This window comes from Pongo pygmaeus, chromosome 6, assembly GCF_028885625.2.
Source record: "Pongo pygmaeus isolate AG05252 chromosome 6, NHGRI_mPonPyg2-v2.0_pri, whole genome shotgun sequence".
Lineage (NCBI taxonomy): Eukaryota > Metazoa > Chordata > Mammalia > Primates > Hominidae > Pongo > Pongo pygmaeus.
In genome coordinates this window covers 64,396,535-64,422,020 of record NC_072379.2, presented here as the reverse complement: position 1 = coordinate 64,422,020, position 25,486 = coordinate 64,396,535, and the positions used below count along the sequence as shown (strand labels likewise).

The 25,486-nt window shown below is 37.7% G+C and overlaps 1 protein-coding gene across 1 annotated transcript in view; it reads right to left on the bottom strand.

The window, feature by feature from the left end:
- RAPGEF5 (Rap guanine nucleotide exchange factor 5) overlaps positions 1-25,486 on the bottom strand; it is a 239,890-nt gene that overhangs the window by 143,210 nt on the left and 71,194 nt on the right. The window contains exon 7 of the mRNA XM_054495020.2: positions 5,801-5,849. Within this exon, the coding sequence (XP_054350995.1) occupies positions 5,801-5,849 (49 nt within the window). The remainder of the gene's footprint in view (positions 1-5,800; positions 5,850-25,486) is intronic.

Here is a 25,486-nt window from a genome sequence, read left to right as displayed (position 1 = left end):
GGAAAAGGGCACAAAGAGATATGTACAAAAATGTACATTCAGGTTCTTCTATTATTATTTACAATGGAAAAAAAAACTAAAAACCTAAATGTACAACCGAGAATTAAACTGCTAGTATATACAATTAATAAAAATGATGTAAAACTATATTACTGATTTAAAATTTAGGCTGGGTGCAGGAAGCCAAGGTGAGAGGATCATCACGCACCTTGAGCTCAGGAGTTTAAGACCAGCCTGAACAACATAGCAAAACCCCTCTCTACCAAAAATAAAAAAATTAAAAAAATTAGGCAGATGTGGTGGCACATGCCTGCATGTAGCCCCAGCTACTCAGGAAGCTGAAGCAGGAAGACTGCTTGAGCCTGGGAGGTCAAAGCTGCAGTGAGCTGTGAGCTGTGATTGCGCCACTACACTCCAGCCTAGGCAACAGAGTGAGACCCTGTCTCAAAAATAATAACAATATTAATCCTATAAAAATGGATTTTACATATAGCTACGGTAATCAATATTGTAGTATTGATGGATACCAATGGAATCTGTTCAATGGAACAGAACAAAGAACTCAGAAATACTCCCATACAAATATGCCCACATGACTTTTGACAAAGGTGCAAAAGCAATTGGAGGAAAGATGGTCTTTCCAACAAATGGTGCTGAGGTGACTGAACATTCATAGGCTAAAAAAAAAGAGAAACTTGACCTAAGTCTCATACCTTATATCAAAACTAACTCAAAAGTGATCATGGACTTAAATGTAAAACATAAAACTAAAACTTTTAGGGGAAGAAAAGGCATAGAAAATATTTGGACTCTAGAGCTAGGTAAATAGTTCTTTGATTTAACCCCAAAGCATTAAAAGACTCATTAAAAATTAATAAATTGGACTTTTTCAAAATTAAAACCCTTTGATCTGTGAAAGACTCTGTTGAGAGGATGAAAAAGACAAGCTACAGACTAGAAGAAAATATTTGCCAACCAGTCCTTATCAACAAAGAACTACTACCTAGAATACATAAAGAACTCTCAAAACGCAACAATAAAAAACAAAAAAACAAGCAATTCAATTAAAAAATGGGCAAAAGGCATCAACAAACAATTCACCAAAAACAACATTCAGATGGCAAATAAGCACTTGAGAAGATCAACGTTATTAGCTATCAGGGAAATGCAAATAAAAACGACAACGAGATATCACTACACACCTATCAGAATGACTAAAATTAAAAAAAATAATAATAATGATACCAAATGCTGGCAAGGATGCAGAGAATCTGAGAGAATTTGGAGCACTTATACATGGCTAGTGAGAATGTAAAAATGGCACAGCTACTGTGAAAGATAGTTTAGCTGTTTCTCAAAAAACTAAACATATAAACACAGAACACAGCAATTGTACTCCTGAGTATTTAGAGAAATGAAGATAGGCTCACATATACAAAAAACCCTAAATAGGAATGTTTGTAGTAGCTTCATTCAAAATAGCCAAAGAACTGGAAACAACCCAGATATCCTTCAATTGGTGAATGGTTAAAAGTATTACGGTACATTCATGCCACGGAACACTATTCAGCAATAAAAAAGAGAGCACTCAGCCTGAGCAACGTAGTGAGACCTTGTCTCTATAAAAAATAAACAAAATTAGCTGGGTGTAGTGGTGTGCATTTGTAGTCCCAGCCACTCAGGAGACTGAGGTGGGAAGACTGCTTTAGATTTCCTTGGTCAAGGCTGTAGTGAGCCAGTATCGTGCCACTGCACTGCAGCCTGGGTGACAGAGTGAGACCCTGTCTCAAAACAAACAAACAAAAACAAGGAAAAAGCTACTGATATATCCAACAACCTGAATGAAGCTTCAGAAAATCATGCCATGTGAAAAGAGCCCATTTCAATAGGTTACATACTGTCTGATTCTATTTATATAATATTTTTGAAATGACAGAAATAGAGAACAGATTAGTGATTGCCAGGAATTAAGAAGAGAAAAGAGGTAGTGGAAAGTCAGTGTAGCTATAAAGGAGCAACATGAGGGATCGCTGTGTTGATGAAAATGTTAACGTTCTGGTTGTGATACTGTACTGTAGTTTTGCAAAATGTTATCATTGGGGGAACTTGCATAAAAGATACTCTGGATCTGTCTGTATTATTTATTACAATTGTGTGCAAATCTACAGTTATCTCAAAAGAGCATATATAAGATGATCCTTTTACTAAATCAGCAGCATATTAATACATAATATATAATATTTGCATATTAATTTTAAAAATTTGGTGGCTGGGTACGGTGGCTTACGCCTATAATCCCAGCAGTTTGGGAGACAGAGGCGGGTGGATCACCTGAGGTCAGGAGTTCAAAACCAACCTGGCCAACATGGCGAAACCCCGTCTCTATTAAAAATACAAAAATTAGCCGGGTGTGGCGGTACATGCCTGTATTCCCAGCTACTAGGGAGGCTGAAGCAGGAGAATTGTTTGAACCTGGGAGGCGGAGGTTGCAGTGAGCCGAAATTGCGCCACTGCACTCCATTCTGGGTGACAAAGCGAGACTCCATCTTAAAAAAACAAAAAACAAAAAAAGAAAAAGAAAAAAGAAAAAAGAATTGGAAATAGCCAAAATACAAAGAATTAAAATTAAAATTAAAAATTAAAAAATGTTTGGAAATAAAATAAGAGTATTAGTGGTTATATTGGTGAGATGATACATAACTTTCAAATTTCTTCTTCATACATTCATGTATTATAAAAGTTCTTTTCAATGAACATGCTCTACTATGATAGCAAGAAAAAATAAAGCTATTTTCATCATGAAAAAGAGAATACATGCTACTGTATACAACTTTTTTCACTGAAAAAATTACTATATTAATTCTTCCAAACATCATTTTAAAAGCTGTTTAATATTCCAATGCACTGATCTATCAATTTTATCATTTCCTTATCATAAGGAATTAAGGATTGTTTCTACTTTCTGTTAAAAAAAATGCAACAAATATTCTTCTATCTTAATCTTCACATGCATGTCTGATTATGTCCTACAGCCAGACCTCCAGTCATATGAACCTATTGGATTATAGAGTTACTGGAATATACTGAACAACTGCTTTCCTGAAAAACTATGAATTTATGTCCCCATCATTAGTATAAGTGTATGAGATCACTTTACTCTGTCCCTGAGAAGTTGCCAAAATTGTATTCACATTCCAAACTCCATTGATCAAACAAGTAAGGAAAACAGACATGCTAATCTCATACACTGACATCACAACATAATAAAATTGACTTCATACCAGTCTTTGACATTATGCAATCTAACATGTATGGTTCTTGCTTGCTCATCTTCATCTCCCTCCCTCCACCTCCAGAAAGTTGAAACTTCATCTGACATTGCAAAGCTACCTCTCTCAGCCTCATTCACTTGCCTCCTTGCAGTCTCTCAAACCCATCTGGCACAATGTGTCCACCCAAATACTCTGTGGATAGCCACAGGACTCACTCCCTCACCAGCTTCAGGTCTTGGCTCAAAAATCTCTAAATCAGAGGCTTTCCAATCCCACTTCGTGTAAATCAGCCACCCCTTCTCCAGCCTCTCTATCTGTATTTACTTGCTCTTTCTCTGGCAATGACATGCTATAACTTTTTTATTACTTCTCTACTTTATTCTGAAATTTTAAAAAATCAAATTCTATCCTTCAAGACACTGTCATCCCGACTTGTACGGACTGTACATTTGTCTCTTTATCGTGACAAGAATCAAGATCAGCTCCAGCACGATTTATTTCTAGGCCCTCCCTCCTACAATCTTTTTTTTAGAGTTACTTTTTTGATAAATAATGATTGTACATATTTGTATGGTACACAATATTTTAATACATGCAAATATTGTGTAATAATCAAATCAGGGTAGTTGGGATATCCATCACCTCAAACATATGTCGTTTGTATTGAGAACATTTCAAATCTTCTTTTCTAGCTATTTTGCAATATACAATAGATTATTGATAACTATAGCCACAATACTGTGCTATTGAACAGTAGACAATTTACTCCTCTAACTGTATTTTTGTACCCATTAACCAACTCTTCATCCCTCCTACCCTTGCCAGCCTAGCAACCATCATTCTATTTTGTATCTCAATGAGATCAACTTTTCTCGCTGCCACATATGAGTGAAAACATGCAGTATTTTTCTTTCTGTGCCTAGCTTATTTCACTTAACATAATGTCCTCCAGGCTTGTCCATGATGCTACAAATGACAGGCTTTATTCTTTTTCATGGCTGAATAATATTTCATTGTGTATATGTGCCAAATTTTCTTTATCCATTTATCTGTTGATACATACTTAAGTTGATTCCACATCTTGCCTATTGTGAATAGCACTGCAATAAATATGGGAGTGCAGATATCTCTTTGATACACTGATTTCCATGGGACTGCTGAATCCTATGGTAGTTCTATTTTTACATTTTTGAAGAACCTACATACTATTTCCCATAGTGGCTGTACTATTTCTATTTCCCATAGTGTCATACATTCCCACCGACAGTGTATGAGAGTTTCCCTTTTTCCACATTCTTGCCAGCATCTATTATTTTTTGTGTTTTTGATAACAGCCATTCTAGCTGGGATGAGGAGAAATCTCAATGTGATTTTGATTTGCATTTCCCTCCTGCAATCTTTATTGATGTCCTTTCTCTACATTGGCCTCCACCTCTGCAAATATAATGCTGTTCACTGGGGAGCCTTATTCATGCCGCCCTCTGTTCAATACCCAAGATTGCTATTCCTTGCATCCTCCTCCCCACTACCTTTATAGCTTCCAGTCTCTATGTCCTCAACATCTGCCAAACCAACAAAGAAAGTAATATGAATGTAATAAGCTAATTCACACTAAGGTCTTTTGGTTCAAATAGTAACTGAGAAAAAATCAAATTCTTAGGGTTTCTAACTGGAAAAAGAAAAATATAAAATGTACAGTTTGTGTTCCTGAGACATTTCCATTCCCTTTTATTTCTTCAAGTTTGGTCATCACTTTGATTTTGTCATAGTCTTTCCACCTGAAACGTCTTATTCTAGTTTAACATCATCCAAGAAGTACCTCCCTTCTGATTTTCATTCCATTCAGCATTGACCTCCTCTCGCAGCAAAGGATGCCTCCTACTGACATTCCTCCCATCTAAGCAAGCATTTTTCTACTTCAGTGAGTCTCCATTTCATATTGAATTCTAGCAGATTATTTTCTCCTTTAAAATGTATTTGAAAGCCCCCTTTTCCTTTCCACATGTTACTTCCACAGATTATATCCTATAGGTATGAGGAATCAGACCTATCAATCAATCCTAGAAATAATGTTTGCTTTGAAATCTCATTAAGCAATTCAATTATTTTTAGAAGAAACTACTTTGAGATTTTTTTAAAGCCTTATAAAAAAAGACCACCTCTATAGTACCCATTGTCCTTTGTCATCAAGATACATAATTCCAAGGTGATCGGCTTACTTTGTCATGTACCTAGATCCTTATATGGTTGCAATGGACTTCAAACATATTTTTAACTTTAAATTTCATTTTTTCTTGAAATCAAAAATAGATTAGAGCAAAGCAGTGACATTTTATCTTAAAGAACTACATATAACATCCTGTACTATTCTGATGGCAGAACAAATGATTTTTAAAAACAAATGGTATAATTCTTTGCATTCTACACCACAACTTCCTGAGATACACTCAACTGCACACTACCAGATGATATGTGAAATACCCCCAAAGAATTAGAATCTTCCTCCAGCCCCATAAAAGACGACTTACCAGACTTCCTTGCTTTCAAAGCAATAACAGCTGCTAGCTCTCTCTGCACCTAATAAAATATTAGGGGGGAAAATCAAATTAGAAGAAGAAAAATGTAGCCATCAAAAGCAGTACTTTGTTCTTAGATATCCAACCCAAATTCAGAGCTGTTGCAATTAAACCTAAGTTTGCTGCCAGCACTTTTTTGATTTTTGCTTGTTTTTAGTACATGGAAAAACCTCTGCATAGAAACTTTTAGAAGAATCATATTGAATTACTTTTTTAAAAGTCAGACAATTGCCAGAATGTATACATTGTAAAACACTGGTATTTACCCTGTGATGATGGGAAGTACATTAAAAAAACTATATAATATTCAGATATAATGCAATTATGAATTATTAAAATATACATGATACCATAATAAAGATTAAATATTATTTATCCCTCAAAGATGCTAGTTTATACAGAAATTCTAGTAAAGTTGATATAGGTAATCCTGGTTTAATTGGACCTCTGCTCAAATATAATGAATGTTCACTGCAAGTCTGACAAGTTTCCAGCAACCATTTTGGATAATATGCCACATAAAAGAAGCATCATCAATGCACAGGGCAGGTGAAATGGGAATATACTAGATGACCTTTAAAATCCTAAATGTCTTAAACCCTACTTACTTGTCCAAAGTTTTTAGCACTTAATCTCACTCTCATCCTTCCCACTTTGAACACTTAAATCCTTCCTTGAAAACATTTTCAAAGCAGAACACGAAACAGTGACAAAAATGATAAGCACAGTCACTTTCAAAGATAACATGAAGGTATCAATAAAAATTCCATAATGAGGAAGCTCTCTCCCCTTCAGGACACAATCTCTTAAACTCAGAAGTTTGTGTGTTCAGGTGTTTGGAACTGGTGATGGTGGGGTTTTTTTTCGGGGGGTAGGGGTATCAGGCAGCAGAATATATTGCAGTAATGACACTTTAAAGGGAGTTCAAGGTTAAATTGCAGATTTGCTATTCAAATTAACGTAATCTACATACATTTACTGGAAGGCAAATGTAGCAATATGCTAGACCCTGAGACTCCACCTAGGACTGGCTTTCTCAACGGCCAGGGCATCATCACCCCTGCAGAAGGCAGCTTGTCCCATGTACTGTCTTTATTGCCGCACTTTCCTTGATGGGTTAGGTGAAAGCCATTCAAAAATGCATAGTCTTGATTTAGCTGATTCTTTGACACCGTAAGATTCTCTCAGGAAAATTACACAGCAGTGAGAAGACAATCAGTCCCTCTCCAACCTTAGGAGTTTGAGCTCTGAAAATGCTCACAGTTGGAAAGTTTACAGTTAAAGAACTTAGCGGGAAGAGTACTGAGGCAGACAGAAGTGATGAATGACCACAAGAAAACCTTCGTAAGTACTGGTATGCATACTCAAATAAATTTAAAAAGCATCAAAGTAAAAATATCAATTACTGCATATTTTACACATTTTAAGTCATTTGTAAGGTTTATTGTAGTATTACCAGTTCTTTTTAGGATTTTCTTCATTCACAGTGTCACAAATATTTGGAGTTGGGACAAAGAGGCAAATTATAAACATTCACAAGGGTCTTGTCAATGGTTTCTAAATTCTATGACCTCCAAGGGAAAACCCCACTATGGCACACACACACACGGAGAAGGCGGAGATGGAAAATCATGCATGAGGTGGATCACTTAATTTGCTCACAAAGGATCAAAACCGGTCATCTCCAGCTTCCGCTTTTAATTTTCCTGAATTCCCTTTATGGGATTCTCAGTTTTTCCTTTTCCAATTAGAAAATGATGCCCAAAATAGAAACAGCTCAGAAAAGGAAAGGATTATATTCCCACCATTGTATAACACTACAGCTTTTCAAAGAATTGACAGAGAAAGAAAGGAATGAGATGAGCAAGCAAAAAATGGAGCATTTCCGGGGCACTTGGGAGGGTGAGAGACAGGCAGTGAGAAAGACACGAAGAACTTCACAGTTCAACTTAGAACCTAGGCTGCTTTTTTACATAAAATAAATGAGATTACTGTACTGTACTACACTACATCAACTGAACCTCTGCCATGGGAGGATACGAGTATTTTATGCAAAGTAGGATGTACAATAGCTTCCGTGTTTCTGCACTGGGAGGGAAAAAGGTTTTGACAAAAAAAAAAAAAAGAAACCCAAAGATAGGTTAGTCTTCCTACAAGACACAAAGGGGAAAGTGCTGATCAAGCAGAGCACACACTGGGTAAGATCCCTTTTATGCTGCTACAGCATCTTCACAGTTCTTTTTTGTTTTTTTTAAATGACCTAGCAATCAATTAATCATTTAAAGTTGTGTGACTAATGCCTATATTTTGGCTGGAAACTCCACTGAGGCAGGAACCTGTTTGCCTTTTCTTCACATTATCCTGGGCAATTGACACTCACTCATTAGCCCACAAGAAGTGGTTAAAGAGACAACCCTATTTATACAAACACAGAAAGAACTCAGGGGAGAGAAAAAACTTCCCGAGGGAGGACAATGAAAATTCAGAGAAGGCATTCCCCTGTCATAAGCTACTCCCAGCAGAAATCTTCAGAACATGTCAGAAGGATTCAAAGCTGGCCTTTGCAAATAATTGTTAGGTTTATATGAAACTGAACTGAAAACTAAAACTCTGAGCAATTACATAAACAGGGACTACACTTTTCTTTGTGTGCTAATAAGGGACCTGTTGGCACTGGAAAAGAAATGTCATGCTCCAGTGCCAGTTGAGCCTTCAAATAACTGAGGCTCTGGTTGACATTCTGACCACAACCTCCTGAGACACCCTGAGCAGGAACTACCTAGCTAAGGTGCTTCCCAACTCCTAACATGTGGGGGATCGGTCAGATTGGTGGGAAAAACTATAGGGAAAGGACACAAACCTTCTGAAAGGTCGGAAGGTTCTGCAGAGCCCCGGGGGAGAACAGGTGAAGGCAGCTGTTCTATAAAACTGAGGCAGAGGGCAAGGAGTAGGTACAAAAGAGTGGGGGAATTTATCTTAAACAAGCTTGCTTACTTATGTTGACCAGGAACTGACCTTTGATCATCTATGTACACCTAACGTTCCCTGAAAGGGGAACAATGAATGTTAATTACCTACAGGTAGTGTTGGCTCCAGGTTTTCGGCACTGCGCCTGCACTGAATAAAAGCAAGCAGCTCCAGCTTCTCAGGGCTGCTCTCTGGCCACTAGAGCCAGGCAGTCACCTAGGTGCTCTCACACTGCTTACCTGTGTCTGAGTACTCATTTCATCCAACCGCCAGGGTCTGTGAGACAGACCCGGTACTAACATAATAAATACACGTTGTTTCAAATCTGTAGATTCTGGAGTCATTTGTTATGCTGAAGAGTCTTTTATAGGACAATGATGATTTTTCTACTGTAATCTAACTGTGTTGTTGGCTAACCTGAGTTCCTCTCACCATGCCCGAAATAGAGCCACTGTTGGGTTAGGCTTGAGAAATGTACCAAATGTAGTAGAACCATGTTCTGATACTGGCCATGGTTTTTATCCACTGAGGATACAAAACCACTGCCTAGGTCATTAGAAAAAAATGCATTGTTCTTACTCTGACAGAAACAGTAAATCATTAGCTTGGCTTTTCCTATCATAACCCTTCCCTACTATAATCCTTAACTCCTTTTCGGAACCCCCTGGGACTAAATGTATTTCAGAATTCAAAATTTTACACATTTCAGAAAGGTATCTTCAGTGAGGTCTGGGGCAGCAACTTGTAGTCAGATACATTAATATTTCTTCTATGAAATGCATTACTATTCAAACCAAATGGGATAAAGGAAGACTAGAAAAAGCCTAGTTTTGCCACCAAATACATTCCGTTTGGGTTGGATTTTGCCACCAAGTTAGTTATGAAGAACTTTTGTTTTTCAGAGTTTTTCTGATGTAGGACTGTGAATAATGGACTGTAAACCTCTACCAGTTTTACATTAAAGTTTCCCTCCCTCATCTTTCTCTCATGTTTCTTCTTTTCCAATTGTTATTTGGTCACTACTTTTTGTCTGCTTACTGGGAAATGCTTTCTTTAAATAGCTTGAGTTTTCATCTAGTTCAGCAGTTCTCAAACTTGACTGCATATTAGAATCATTTGGAGAGGTTTAAAAAAAATACTGATATTCGGGCCCCAACTAAATCAGAATCTCGGGAGAGAACCAGGCATCAGTGTGCATTGTTGTTTCCAAGCTTCCTAGGTGATTCTATTGCATCCAGGGTGAGAAATCACCGCTCTATTCAACGAGTATCTTACTTTCTCCAAGGCCCCATATATCAACCTTCATTTCAACTGAAAATTTTTAGTCTGTACTTTGTCCTCCTCTAATTTAATTCATTTGTAAAGGAACGTGGCCTTCACTGTATTTAGATATAAAATTATGCTATAATCCAATCAAATAAGATTCACTTACTATAGTAGCAGTTCGACAGACAAGATTTATTCAAGTACAAAGAAAATTGCAACGAGGCTTTTTAAGAACCTTCAAGTTTAATTTAAAATATAGTTTACTCAATATAAAACAACTATGCAATTCAAAATACTTGCAGCTGACAGTTATATTTGGCCTTGTAAATGTCTAAATAGAGGATGATTAAAGGACTGATAAAACATATCCCAAATTTTTCCCTCTCCCCTAGTTACCCATCAGAAACCAGAGTCAGAAACATGTCGAAATGTTTTGGCTTTCTATCTTGGATAACCAACATGGCTGTTCACAAAACAGCCTTGACATTCAGTGAGAATCAGAGTCAGTCTTATGTCCAGCATTCTGTCTTCTTTTTCCTCTGGCACTTTAATAGTGCCTTCGGTCTTAAAATCCAAAGGCTCCCAGACCTGTTTTGCATCAAAGCTAAGACTCAAGCAAACTCTGAGTGACAGAGAGTTTCTCCATGGGAGAGGTTAACTGAGAAGACATGAGCAGGTTTCCTGGAAGAGGAAGCCCTTGAAAGCAAGGTATGAAGCTCAATCATAAAGTCAAGGAAAGTCGGGCCGGGCGCGGTGGCTCATGCCTGTAAGCCCAGCACTTTGGGAGGTGGGCAGATCATGATGGTCAGGAGTTCAAGACCAGCCTGACCAACATGAGGAAACTCCGTGTCTACTAAAAATACAAAAAAATTAGCTGAGTATGGTGTGCGCACCTGTAATCTCAGCTACTCGGGAGGCCTAGGCAGGAGAATCACTTGAACCCGGGAGGCGGAGGCTGCAGTGAGCCGAGATCACGCCATTGCACTCCAGCCTGGGCAACAGAGCAAGACTCCGTCTCAAAAAAAAAGAAAAGAAAAGAAAAAATAAATCAAGGAACGTCATTTTGAGAGGACAGAGCAATATTGGCAAAGGTCTTAGTTACCAAAGGGTTGTCCTCACAAATTAATTTTTAATAGAATTGCCAATTCACAAATTCCCTAAAGGCTTTTAGTAAATCTATTAATCTTAGAAACATTTAAATTTTGATGCCATGATGGAAATGTTTTTAAAATACAGAGCCCATTTTTCTCAATTTCCTAAACTAAATGTTAAGAAGAAACATAATCTAATATCCTTCCATGTTTTATTCCCAAAAAACATACAACTTTTAAGCCATTATATAATGTTAAGCTAGTATGGACTTTAGGAATTCTAGAAAAAATAAATAAATATGCTTCTTAATAACTGCACTTTTATTTTTTATTTTCTTATTTTTTTGAGACAAGGTTTCACTTTGTTGCCCAGGCTGGAGTGCAGTGGTACGATCTCAGCTCACTGCAACCTCTGCCTTCTGGGGTCAAGCAATCCTCCCACCTCAACCTCCTGAGTAGCTGGGACTACAGGCGCCTGCCACCATGCTCAGCTAATTTGTTTGTATGTTTTTGTACAGATGGGGTTTCACCATGTTGTCCAGGCTGATCTTGAACCCCTGACCTCAAGTGATCTGCCCACCTCAGCTTCCCAAAGTGCTGGGATTGCAGGCGTGAGCCACCATGCCCAGCCAAGAAACTACTGTTCTCCACCAAATAGTTTATTTAACAGATAGTTATTTCCCCAATAACTGCTGTCATCACATCAAAGAGGGGTTTGTTAAGCATGCTGTGATGATAAAATGTATCTATCCTTACTCATCTGTTTCAAAGCACTTAGGGGTATTTTTAAATCACTTAAATAGACTTGTTTAATGCAAACAAATATGCATATTAACTTTATTGTAACTGAGATAATAGCTGGCCATTTAAAGACTAATATATGTAGAAGTGATCTGAAACTAACAAAATGAACTAGAATAAAGTCTTCTACGATTTTAAACGTCTATTAAGTCTGCTACACATACACCTAATGTGATAGAGGTTCACATTAAAAAGATCTGATAGTTGAGTACAAGCATACTTTGAGTTAATGGGAGCTGGATTACTTAGAATGGATAACAGTGTTTTTAGGAATATTACTAGAGGTATGACATTCAGGTCACACAAAAAAATGGACTCCAGAAAGATCAACATCTGGATTGTATTTGGTTTTGTTAAGGTCCATGAGGAGTAGATAGTATCCACAGGAGAATGACCAGGAGATAGTCACCTCCCTGTAGTTCTACTTGACGAACACAGCCATCCTCATTTACCTTGTCGTCTCTGCACAACTTGACTATCACTCACTCCCTTTTTCTTAACCACTGGGATTCCATGGCATCCCATGCTCCAGGTTTTCTCCTTCCTCTCTGGCTACTGCTTCTCTTCTCCAAAGGCTCCCCTTCTTCTGCCTTTTATAAAGACTTTGATGTCCCTTAGTGATTTATCCTCAACCCTGTTGACCTTCTTCTCTTTCCATTCACTCACACTACTTCAATTATGTTTGCATTTCCAGCCCATATTTCCTGGGCCCTAGATCCCCACAGCCATCTACCTTCTGGACCTGAAAGTCCCACTTAGTGGCTCAAACTCAACATTTCCAAAGATGAATTCACTTTTTCTTTTTTTGAGACTGGGTCTCACTCTGTCACCCAGGCTGGAGTGTAGTGGTCCAATCATGGCTCACTGCAGCCTCCATGACCAGGGCTCAAGCAATTCTCCTGCCTCAGCCCCCCGAGTACCTGAGAGGACAGGCACACACCACCATGCCTGGCTAATTTTTAAATTATTTTTAGAGATGACATCTTGTTATGTTGCCCAGGCTGGTCTTAAATTCCTGAGCTCAAGCAATCCTCCTGCCTCAACCTCCTAAAGTACTGGGATTACAGGAGTGAGCCACTGAAGCTAGACTGAAGTCACTTTTTTACCAATTCCGCTGCACTCCACAAATCTGCTCCATGAATGACACCATCAGACAGCATAGTCCCAAGCCAGGAAGTAAGGTATCCCTGATTTAGCTCAGCCCATCACTGTCTCCTACCCAGGCCTCTGTCTCTAATTTTTCTCTCTCCATCCCACATCATCCTCTACTCTGCAGTCAGACTAAATCATCCTAAAATATAAATTTTATAATATTATATCTTTTCCCAAAAAACTCTTCAAAATTTCTGCATGACACTATGACAGAGTCCAATGTCTGATACTGCATATATAGTGTTCTTCTGATCGGGTCTTCAGTATCATCTCTATCTCCATTCCTCCTTCCAAAATCCATGCTCAAAGCTTATTAAAATATGGCATTTGCTATTCCCTGGATGGACTATGCTCTCTCTTTGCCCCAGGCCTTTTCACATATTCTGTCCGGAATGCCTCCCCACCTCCCCACCTTGTATGGCTGTCACTTACTTACCCTTCAGATCCCAACTTAGGTACCATCTTCTCCTGAGTACCACTCACCTCTCCTGTGTGAAGTCCTGTTTATTCTCCAATAGCACTCTATACTTGTTTCAATTATAGCACTTATCACACTCTAATGAAATCTCCTCTTTAGCTGGAGGGCTCCAAAACTAGTTTATAAGCCCACTGAAATGGACTTCTTTATTCATCATTATGAAACTGACTCCTGGCACCATTCCTGGTACATATGTTTGTGATCAAGAACACAAGTAAAATGTTTACAGTTGTTACTGAGAAGGTGTAGGGGGAACATGATCATTAACTTCAAGTGTTTCAAAGTCTGAGGCTGAAATTCAGACCAATGGAGAGAAGCTGCAAAAGGACATGTTTTAGCTCAATGTAAGAACTTTCAAATACCCAGAACTGTCCACAGTGGAAATGGTCTATTGAATTTGTGACATTCTACAGGAGATGTTTTACAAGGGAAGGTGTATATCAGAAGTGCCCTAAGGATTGTTCTAAAGATTTGTTTTAAGAATGTCTCATTTCCTAATCACCCCACTACCAAAAGAGAACAAGCATGTTCTCTTTGGAGACCATGGGGGTTGTTCATGTCACATGGGAGTTGGTGACATCTGTTAGCCTGCAGTTGAACAGTTGGTGATGTTATGGCCATCTAATCCACCTGACAGAAATAGAGGTGGTACAAATCTGAACGAATAGATAAAAAATAACTGTTGGAAACCATTTCTTGTCATGGAAATCTCATGAATTTCATGGTACAAACAACAGGAGAAACTATAGATGTTTACAAGAACTCAGAAGAGCAAGCTAACGACACCAACATCTTTTCAAAAGAGCAGGTGTATCTGTGTCTTCAGTTTTCAAAGCTGCTCTTACAACCTCTGATTGGTAATTTCTCTGAAGCCCTAACTGCTGATCTACCTGAATTTCCTGATAAATAAAAATTTGTATATAAAATGTATTTTAAGGAAATAAGTCTATGTTAGACATTTTAATTTTTGTTGTAATAATGAAATAAAACATTATGTTTACATCATTAAAATTTTAATTTTTATGTCTCAAGTTACTTTTTTTGGTGTTTTCTGGTAGACCCAGTGTATTATTCAATCTACAAAAAGCTCATAAATGATTCTCAAGTGGATTTTCATGATACAGTTTATTTAACAAAGCATCTCCAAAGCCATAATATAATTTTTAAACTCATGCCTTACTATGTCTTTTATTCTACGTTACACACCATTCCATACATATCTTTTCTCAATCATCATGCCCTTTGGAGGTAAGATTATAAACTGTAGCAATTGTGTAACTACATCAACAGTCAAGTCCCAGATATTCTAGGGATCTTCTATGGTAGCAATCTCTTATTTGTAGGGACAGATTCCAGTAGAACCGTGTAGGGATGTTACATTACAAAGACTGATATTGGGATAAACTCAGATTGGTAAAGACTGTTTCCAGCTAGAAATTCTACACATAAAAACTGTTAACAAGTGAAGCCTCCTAGAAGAACAAGATTCAGAACCCGAGATCCAAAAATCTAAAACAAGAGTAGGAAATCTCTAATTATTTTATGCCAACCTTGAGAGAAGCTGTAGTTTCCTGATGGTGGGGTGGAGTCACAGTCCTTTACCTCATAGGATTGTTGTGAGATTTAGACGAATTAACATGTATAAATCATCGGGACTGATTGATCTGACACAGAGTAAGTGCTATTTGAGTGTTAGCTATTATCATCCTCATCACATTATTAGAACATAGTTGAGCTGAATGACAGAAGAAAGGACATATCCAGTCTTTAACTGATTTAATATTGCATATGTTTAAGCCCCTTCTTCCACCTAAATTATAAACTCTTTCACAATCAGTATTTCCTCCATTTATTATATGTCACCTACCTAGCCCAGTCCCATTGCAACTAGAATAAAAGAGGCTGAAGCATTTCAGTGAAAATGTGTAAACAGTGCTTAAAGTGCTTTTTCAGACTTTACTTTCAGACTTCACTTTAAAAATGAACTTTTAGATTTCTATAGAATTCTGAAGCCTTTATAAATGTATGAAGGACAGACTTCAGGTTAGAAGGCCATTACCTAATGGTAAAGGGATCAATTCAACAAGAAGAGCTAACTATCCTAAATATATATGCACCCAATACAGGAGCACCCAGATTCATAAAGCAAGTCCTGAGTGACCTACAAAGAGACTTAGACTCCTACACGATAATAATAGGAGACTTTAACACCCCACTGTCAACATTAGACAGATCAACGAGACAGAAAGTTAACAAGGATACCCAGGAATTGAACTCAGCTCTGCACCAAGCAGACCTAATAGACATCTACAGAACTCTCCACCCCAAATCAACAGAATATACATTTTTTTCAGCACCACACCACACCTATTCCAAAATTGACCACATAGTTGGAAGTAAAGCTCTCCTCAGCAAATGTAAAAGAACAGAAATTATAACAAACTGTCTCTCACACCACAGTGCAATCAAACTAGAACTCAGGATTAAGAAACTCACTCAAAACCGCTCAACTACATGGAAACTGAACAACCTGCTCCTGAATGACTACTGGGTACATAACGAAATGAAGGCAGAAATAAAGATGTTCTTTAAAACCAACGAGAACAAAGACACAACGTACCAGAATCTCTGGGACAAATTCAAAGCAGTGTGTAGAGGGAAATTTATAGCACTAAATGCCCACAAGAGAAAGCAGGAAAGATCCAAAATTGACACCCTAACATCACAATTAAAAGAACTAGAAAAGCAAGAGCAAACACATTCAAAAGCTAGCAGAAGGCAAGAAATAACTAAAATCAGAGCAGAACTGAAGGAAATAGAGACACAAAAAACCCTTCAAAAAATTAATGAATCCAGGAGCTCGTTTTTTGAAAGGATCAACAAAATTGATAGACCGCTAGCAAGACTAATAAAGAAAAAAAGAGAGAAGAATCAAATAGACGCAATAAAAAATGATAAAGGGGATATCACCACCGATCCCACAGAAATCCAAACTACCATCAGAGAATACTACAAACACCTCTACGCAAATAAACTAGAAAATCTAGAAGAAATGGATAAATTCCTCAACACATACACTCTCCCAAGACTAAACCAGGAAGAAGTTGAATCTCTGAATAGACCAATAACAGGATTTGAAATTGCGGCAATAATCAACAGCTTACCAACCAAAAAGAGTCCAGGACCAGATGGATTCACAGCCGAATTCTACCAGAGGTACAAGGAGGAACTGGTACCATTCCTTCTGAAACTATTCCAATCAATAGAAAAAGAGGGAATCCTCCCTAACTCATTTTATGAGGCCAGCATCATCCTGATACCAAAGCCGGGCAGAGACACAACCAAAAAAGAGAATTTTAGACCAATATCCTTGATGAACATTGATGCAAAAATCCTCAATAAAATACTGGCAAACCGAATCCAGCAGCACATCAAAATTCACTTTGAAATGTCAGAGGTATCAATCAACTTAAGGAGCTGTGCCCTGGCAGCTTCTGACGTTCAAAAGAGAACTGCTGTATTATGAATCAGGAGATTATGGGTTCAAATTCAAATTCAAATCCAAATTCAAATTCTTGTATTCAACAAGAAATGTGCATTAGTTTAGTATCTCTTCCATAGCAAATTATCACCCATTTTACTGCTTAATATCCGCTTATTATTTCATATTTGTATAGGTCAAAAGTCCAGGTACAGGGTGGCTCAACTGGGTTCTCTGCTTCTCACAAGGCCTCTTGTAAGGCCCAAAGCAAAGTACCTGCTGGGCTGCACTCCTAACTGGAAGTTCTAGGGGGAGCAGGTTCTTCCATGCTCATGCAGGTCATTGACAGAATCCAGTTCTTATGTCTGTAGGGCTGAGGTACCTGTTTCCTTGCTGGTTATCACCCAGAAGCTGCCCATAGCTCCTAGGGCCCTCTTTCTGGTTTTTGCACATGGGCTCCTACATCTCAGAGCCACCAGCAATGACATGATGACCCCTTCTTAGGCTTAGAATTTCTTTCACCTTGACTTCTGCCATATCACTTTGACTCCCACAAAAGCAAGTTCTCTCCTTTATTTTAAAAGCTCATATGATTAGACAGAGTCCACACAGACAATCTAGGTCTGTAGCCCTAATTATATCTGTAAAGCACCTTTTGCCCTGTAATGTAATATGTGCAGATACCAAGTGGGGTATTCATGTTTGGGGGACCATTTTACCCCTTACAGAATGACACATATCCTGAAAAACTATCCCTCAACACCTCGTTAGGGCCTTAAAGTCACTTGCTAATACAGCCTAGCTCCGGAACATGATTTACTTGCTATAAAATCTTCACTAGATTACACCAAACTCTCTTTCTCTTTACACCTTTCTCCTGTTGTACCCCAAAGTCCCAACCAGTGCCCCAAATTCATCTCAAATTAACTCATTTATTTGCTTCCATTTTCACCCCTTGAGATGTCTCTCAAGTCTTACAATCTATCTAGAATGTTCTTTTCTTTCCCTTATCTAGACAAAGCCTGCATTCCCGTTTCTGCATGGAGCTAACTTTAATTATCAAGACGTCCATAACTTTTCTGATTTTTCACATCTCATCACCACCACACAATGTGTGTTATCTGGAAAATCTATAATTTACACTTATGTTAATTTTTAAACAAAATCACTTTTTTTGTGGTTTCTGTTGGGTAATTTATAGTAATGTAGGTTTATTTTTGAAATTCAGAAAATGAACAAAAGTAGATGAGGAAAAATCATCTCCAGTCCCAGTGTCCAAAGAGCTAATCCTAAATTCACTCACTGCATGTAACATGATACTAATTATTAGCTATGAGCCAAAAAAATTGATTTATTTACCATATTATTTTATCTATTGTCAATAGATGGTTCATGCCAATAATGTTGGTTTTAGGAAAAGTATTGGTATCACAGAATTGCAGGCCAGAAATAATAAAAAGGTCACCTACTTCAGTTCTATACTAGATGCCTTAATCCTCTACACAGAGTACAGAATATAAAATAATAAAACAACAAAACACACACTTCCATAGAACTTATTATGTACCTGGGCACCATTCCAACTATTTTCCATGTATTCACTGGCTTAATTTATATGCATAATGCCTTTTGTATCTGACCTGTAGTAACCTGCATAAATAAGCTCTTGAAGAAGTTCTGTAATTTTTATGAAGATAATCTAGAATGAATTAAGTTCATATATGCACACAGATCTCATATATGTGTTTATAATTCCTTACCCAGCTACATAGCCTATTCAAACCTCTTTACAAACCACTGAAACCTGCTACTAATATTCCACTGAATCCATAGGCTCTTTTGTTTTAAAGAGGAAATTTTTGTTATACAACTAGAAGAGCCCAGTAATAGTTTTTTGGAAGGTTTTAGTATCTATTTTTAAATCTGTCTTTTGCCCATTCAATTCTCAGAACCCCACATGTGTTTGTCCTCACTCTCAATACACAGTTTTAAGTAGATTAATTGTTAATCTACTTAAAGAACTTTCCTACCTGTAGATGCTTTTTAAAAAGTTGAACTTTATTCCTTGATATTTCTTCTAATCCAAATTCAAATTAAATTAAAACGGTGCTTTAATTTTTCATGATTGGCATAGGATCTATTAAGTTTGAAAACTTGCTCTGTTATCTACTAAGACATAATATATTCTTATGCATAGTTTCATATTAGTATTATAGGCAAGAGGATATTAAATGAGATTTGTCCTGTGGTCTTAGCATTTTCACTGAAACCCAAAGTCAAGAACAATTGGTGAAAAGTGCTCAGACCTCCGAAAGATAGAGCTAGGTGCACCCCCCACAGATTCCATTAGTCCTGAAGCAGCAAAATTCTGTAAAACCATGTTGGCAACCCTCATCCCTTCACCCACTTTAAGGAATTATGAGGGAGACTTGAAGATTATTCAGTAGGGATCAACAAAGACCATTTATTTAAAGGGAGTTGCTGGAGTGCTACAAGGATAAATATTATACATACGTACAGACTTCAAGTCAAATGACAGGGGTCTTAATCACTTGAATTGGCTGGCATTTGTTCCTAAAGTTTAGGGACTGCTCTCATCTGTAAAAGTCCAAGAGGGCTGGCAAATGGGGCATATAGAGGCAGAGGAAGAGAGAAAAGCTGTGCTGTGTTGGGATGGCCTCCATTTCCAGGGTTTGACAGGACAATAATGCCCTCGTGCTTCCTATGTGCCAGTAGAGGGTTGGGTATAGGTCATTTTGGAAACAGGTCTCCTGAAAAGGTAGGGTGACCCCAATAGAATAAAACTGTGAGAAGGAAGCCAGAGGCTGGAGGGACAGTCCTAAAGTTTCAGAAGAAGAGGAAATGACAGGGCCATGGAATTATAATCCGGACTCTTTAGACACAGGAATATCCACCAATCCACACAATGGCCTCATACAGGAAATAAAAGAGATTTCTACAACTCTCACACAGAGAACCCTGAGGCCAAATTGTAACTGTAGCAGTCAAGAAAGACCTTTCTTGACATGGCATCTCTTCTCCCTAGCCTCTCAAACCCTGGCTGAGCCAGAAGCAGCACAGTGTAGCAGAGGAGGAGGCAGGGAAGAGAAAAAACAGAAAAATATGATGGGAAATGTCAACAAAACCAACCCTGGCCCTTTTCCCAGGCTCAGGTTGGGGGAAAGGAGATGCTTTGAAGTGGATGGAAGATTGAAGCTCTGATACTGGACTCAAATGGATTTTTAAATATCTGAAGAAATGGAGACTGCTCTGAGAAAGCTGAAAAAAGCTATGGATCTGCACAAAGATTCACCCGGGAGTGGGAATGAACCAGTCAGAACTTATTCGAGGAAACTGGAAAAAAAGGGTAAATTTTTTCCTGCTGTTATCTTGTTGAGACTAGTTCATTTAATGAATCATTTATATGTATCTACTTGGTTTTATAATGAGACTGGAAACATATAGGTACAAAAGCCATTTATTTCTTTTTTCCCTCTTAACTTTATCCCCTTTTCCTTGTTTTGTGTCTGGGAATGTTTCTCTTACATCCTGAGCTGATGCTGCAGTATGGGTTTAATCTCTGACATCTAGAATGTCAGCCTAACTAAATTTCATTTAAACAATCTAGGTGAGGAAGCAGTGCCTGCTCATGTCCAATGCTGGGGTAATCTTAGGCAGCGTGAAATTCAAAATTTAGTGAAGAAGAAGAAAAGAATATTGCCTGAACATAAACTTCTGACTTTAAGAGTGGTTCCATAACTTCCTCTTTTGGCTTAGGATTGGGAGAGAGAGCAAATGTGAAAAACATGAATAAAATTATAGTCTACATTTTTACCTGACAGACCCCTTCTTCTCTCTTGCTCTCTAAACACAAATAGGGTTCTGGGGTCTCTGAGCAATTCTTTTAATTGCCTTGGGTCTTCCTATTCTTATCCGTAATACAAGGGAATTAGAGAAGATGATTTCTTTCTTTTTCTTTTGAGGCATGGTCTGGCTCTGTCACTCAGGTTAGAGAGCAGTGGTACGAGCTCAGCTTACTGCTACCTCTGCTTTCCGAGCTCAAGCCATCCTCCCACCTCAGCCTCCTGAGTAGCTGGGACCACAGGTGCACGCCACCTCATCGGACTAATTTCTGTATTTTTTGTAGAGACAGGTTCTCACTTTGTTGCCCAGGCTGCTCTCAAATTCCTGGGCTCAAGTAATCTGCCTGCCTCAGCCACCCAAAGTGCTGGGATTACAAGTGTGATCCACACTGCACCTGGTGAAGAAGATAATATCTAAAGCTGTCTTCCCTTCTAGCCTTGTTCCAAATAAACCAACCATGATGTTCTCAAACTGAAGAATTCCAATTAACTGTAATAATTCCTCATTTTAATTACTGAGGTACACTGCAGAACCTGTGGTGAGGAGATACAATGTGGATATCTGTTCAGCTGAACTGAGATGAGTTCAATGAAACCAAGATAGCCAACAGGGTTTCCTGGGTTAACTTACGAACCTCATTCTCTTTCGATATTCTAACGCATCCGACAAAGATGTTACTACATAAAGCTTCTTATAGCACATTCCAATCCTCTCAAGAGCCTCACTGGCTATTTCTGCCTACCACATAAAATCTTAGCCTCTCCCTCTGCAATTCTAGATCTTAGTAGACACTTCACTCTGCCCACTGGATACACGGATTCTTTATTACTGCCTTCTATGCATCATAGACTTCTGCTGAACAGAAATGATGGCCATTCCTCAAACATATCCCATCTCGGCTTTTTCATTCATGCTATTCTTTCTAATCAGATTGCTATTAATATTTTCTATTCATTCATACTATCCTTTATATTCAACATATCATTCAAGCCATTCCCCCCTCTCCAGGGGACCTATTTTAAAACCCTAACTGAGCACAATGACTTTTTACTTTGACCTTCACAGTACTTTGTATTCACCACAGAGAACCTTTATAGCTATTCACCTCTATATGGTAAGCTCCTTGCAGACGTGGACCAAGCTGTATTTTTTTTCCTCTGAATTCACACAATGGAATCACAAAACCTGATAACCAGTCTGAATAAACTTCTAAACTGCTAAATCATTTAGCCATGTTTACCACTATTTTATAATTTCTAATAGGTTAAAAATTAAAATGCTATTTAATATAATTCCATGGGCATCATTTCATAAAATCCTTCAAATTAGGAGAGAATTCCACAATCACATTCCCTGCCCAACTTGTTAAAATTTATTCAGTAAATATAAAATGTTTTAAGTGATGATAATGTGGAAAACTGTGCTTTCAACCCACATAGATATTATTTTTAATATAGACAATTAAATAATTAATAATGTCTGTCTCAAATGCTTCATCTCTCCAATGCAATGGTAATACACCCTGTCATGTGAGACTGAAATGTGACAGCGTATGACAAACAGTATCAAAATGCCTATGCAAGGTAAGAACTCGACAAATATTAGCCATTCTTAGCCTCTTACCCATTTCTCACTTGGTCTAATGCATTAATGCAGGATAATGCGTTAACAACTGCAAACAAGTCTCTTCAAAGTTTTCCCCACAAAGAAGTTCATCTCTGAGCTGTTCATAACAGCAAAAGAGTGAAAATAAAATCACAATGTTCAAAATAGAAGAAAATGATTTTAAATCTGTGTAATGGGATACTATAGAATCACTAAATATGTTGTGGCCAGTGCTTTTAGCTCCCAGAACATATTAAATAAAAAGTATAGAACACAAAATAAAATATTTAGGGTTTTTCTGCAAAAAAAAATTATTCTGTAAAAACAAATACACACACACACACACGAAAAATAACCTAGCAAGTAATAATAATTTATTTCTGGGTCATTTCATTATAGGCACTTTTCTAATCTGCATTTAAAAAAATGATAAAGTCTTTATATTCAAGTTAAATAATACAAATGTCAACTAAATAAAAAGGAAACTGCAAAGCATAATCCACAGTACGGTTATCTCACTGTCAGACTTCTCATTTGACATTTACAAACATAGGAAATGAATTCACACTATTTCCACCCAGTATCCACATAAAATGTCATTATATTATAATTTTTACAACAATATAAAATAACAGAAACTAATTTAAAATTTGTCTTATTCCATCACCACCAAAAAATTCAAGTAATTTTCACTGTTTTATATGCCTCCTGGTTCTCCTCTATATATGGGCATACCATACAAAGCTATAACACTGACTGAAGTATGCAAAACTTACATTTCATATAAAGCATCTATAAGAAGTTCTATTTTAAAGAAATGCACAAAGAAGCAGCCAAATATGAAACATTCATGGATCATCCTTTTAAAGCTCCATTGGCTTCTTTCAGAGAAGATTTCACATTAACACTTCACAAACCCATGACTCTCAATATCCAAATTGAGAGTCGAATGGTATATTTCTATTTCTTGTCAATAAAAAGTCTATATTTTCCATGAGTATTGCATATCAAAGTGATTTTCATCTCAGAAACAGATATTCAAATATCATAACATACATGTATGCAAACACGCACAATCCTCTCAATCCTCTTTCCCTATTCCTAAGAGATTCATTGAGACATTTTACCCTTAAATGAGTTGGGTACACTTACACCTTTCTGAACACATGAAGATAAATTTCCCCCTGCCCTGCATTGCTTCATTTCAATAGGCAATCCAGTATGTATCATGCTGCTTACCAAAACCAAACTCTCAGGGCTAGAGTTAAAAATTAAGTTACCACACAATCTGGGTAGATTTTGATAGTTTCTTTGGAATTAGAGATGATGGCTGAATAATTAATTTTAAAAAGTTGTATGTGTGTGTGTGTGTGTGTGTGTGTGTGTGTGCATGTGCAAACCTGTATATTATGGTATTTGGGGATCTATTACCAGGACGAAGATATGTAATAGACAGAACATATAAGAATTTTTTATTGACAAGCAATAGAAATACACTGTTCAGCAATCTATTCAGGTATTGACAGGTATAGGTTTGTGACGTGTTACTCTGAGATCCTACTGAAGGAAACAGAAGGAGCTTTAACCAGCATTCCACTTGGTCCTAGAGACTGACAGTCCATAGCCCAAGGCCCATTGGATGAGGACAGATTGAAACACAAGGAGAGAAGGTAGTATCAAGTCCTATGGCTCCGCATAAACCACAGAAAAAAGTTGCTACCAGAATATGCTACAATTCCACTGGTATTTCCTTAATGCTCCTTGGAACTAGATCCGTCTTCTCTGGTCTCACTTGACACTTTCCCTCAAAACGCAATCTGCCTGGCCCTTCCCCAAATCATATAGTAGCTCTTAAGCCACTGGAAGGACTGGAGCCAGCCTAAGGATTCCAAGTAGGAATTTTATGTTCCCTACAAATAAGAAATATAAGGTAACAAGATGTTCATGATCCTGTGGCAGCCAAAAAGAAGGCTTGTCGTTCACTGGGGGTGTAACTTTTATTCTTTGAACAGCCATGTCTGATCAGGCTGCGATAGTCTAAGGGAAGGGATTACCTACACTCCATTTCTGCATTCTCCAGGAAGAAAAAGGCAGATAGCCAGGAAAAAGGGTGAGTAGAAACCCATTTTTTTGCATTTTTAGAAAAACATATTTCTAAATGTGATAGAAATTCATCACTCAATTGTGCTTATCACATACAGATGATCCTTGACTTATGATGGGGTTACATCCCAATAAACCCATCATAAATTAAAACGATTGTAAGTCAAAAATTTGTTTAATACACCTAAGCTACCAAACATCTTAGTTTAGCCTAGCCTGCCTTAAATGTGCTCAGAATGCTCACATCAGCATATAGCTGGGCTAACTCATTTGGCAACACAGAGCACTGTGGAGTACCAGTCGTTTATCCTGGTGACCATGAGGCTGACCCGGAGCCATGGCTCACGGCTGCTGCCCAGCATCTCAAGAGGGTATCCTATCATATATCGCTAGCCTTGGAAAAAATCAAAATTCAAAATTTGAAGTACAGTTTCTACCAAATGCGTCTCATTTTTATAGCATCACAAAGTTGAAAAATCGTTACATCGGACCATCATGGTCAGGACCATCTGTATTCAACATGACAAATCCCCCCAACTTTCATTCAACTAAGATTACTCCCAGACCTTGCTAACTTGGCACACAATCTCTTAAGTCTCTAAACTTCTCTTTTTAAAGATTCATCAAAACCCAAACCTCATGCTATTACTGAACCAGTATCAATTTAAAAGTTTCCAATCAAAGAAATTGTCAATGTTATTCAGCTACTGAATAACAAATTCCTGTCCAAAATAACAATTCTTGTTCAAAGAGGAATTTCTCCAATATATCAAATCCAAATTGTAGAGTCACCAAGAAGGACAAACTAAAGGAATCCTTGTCATTTTATA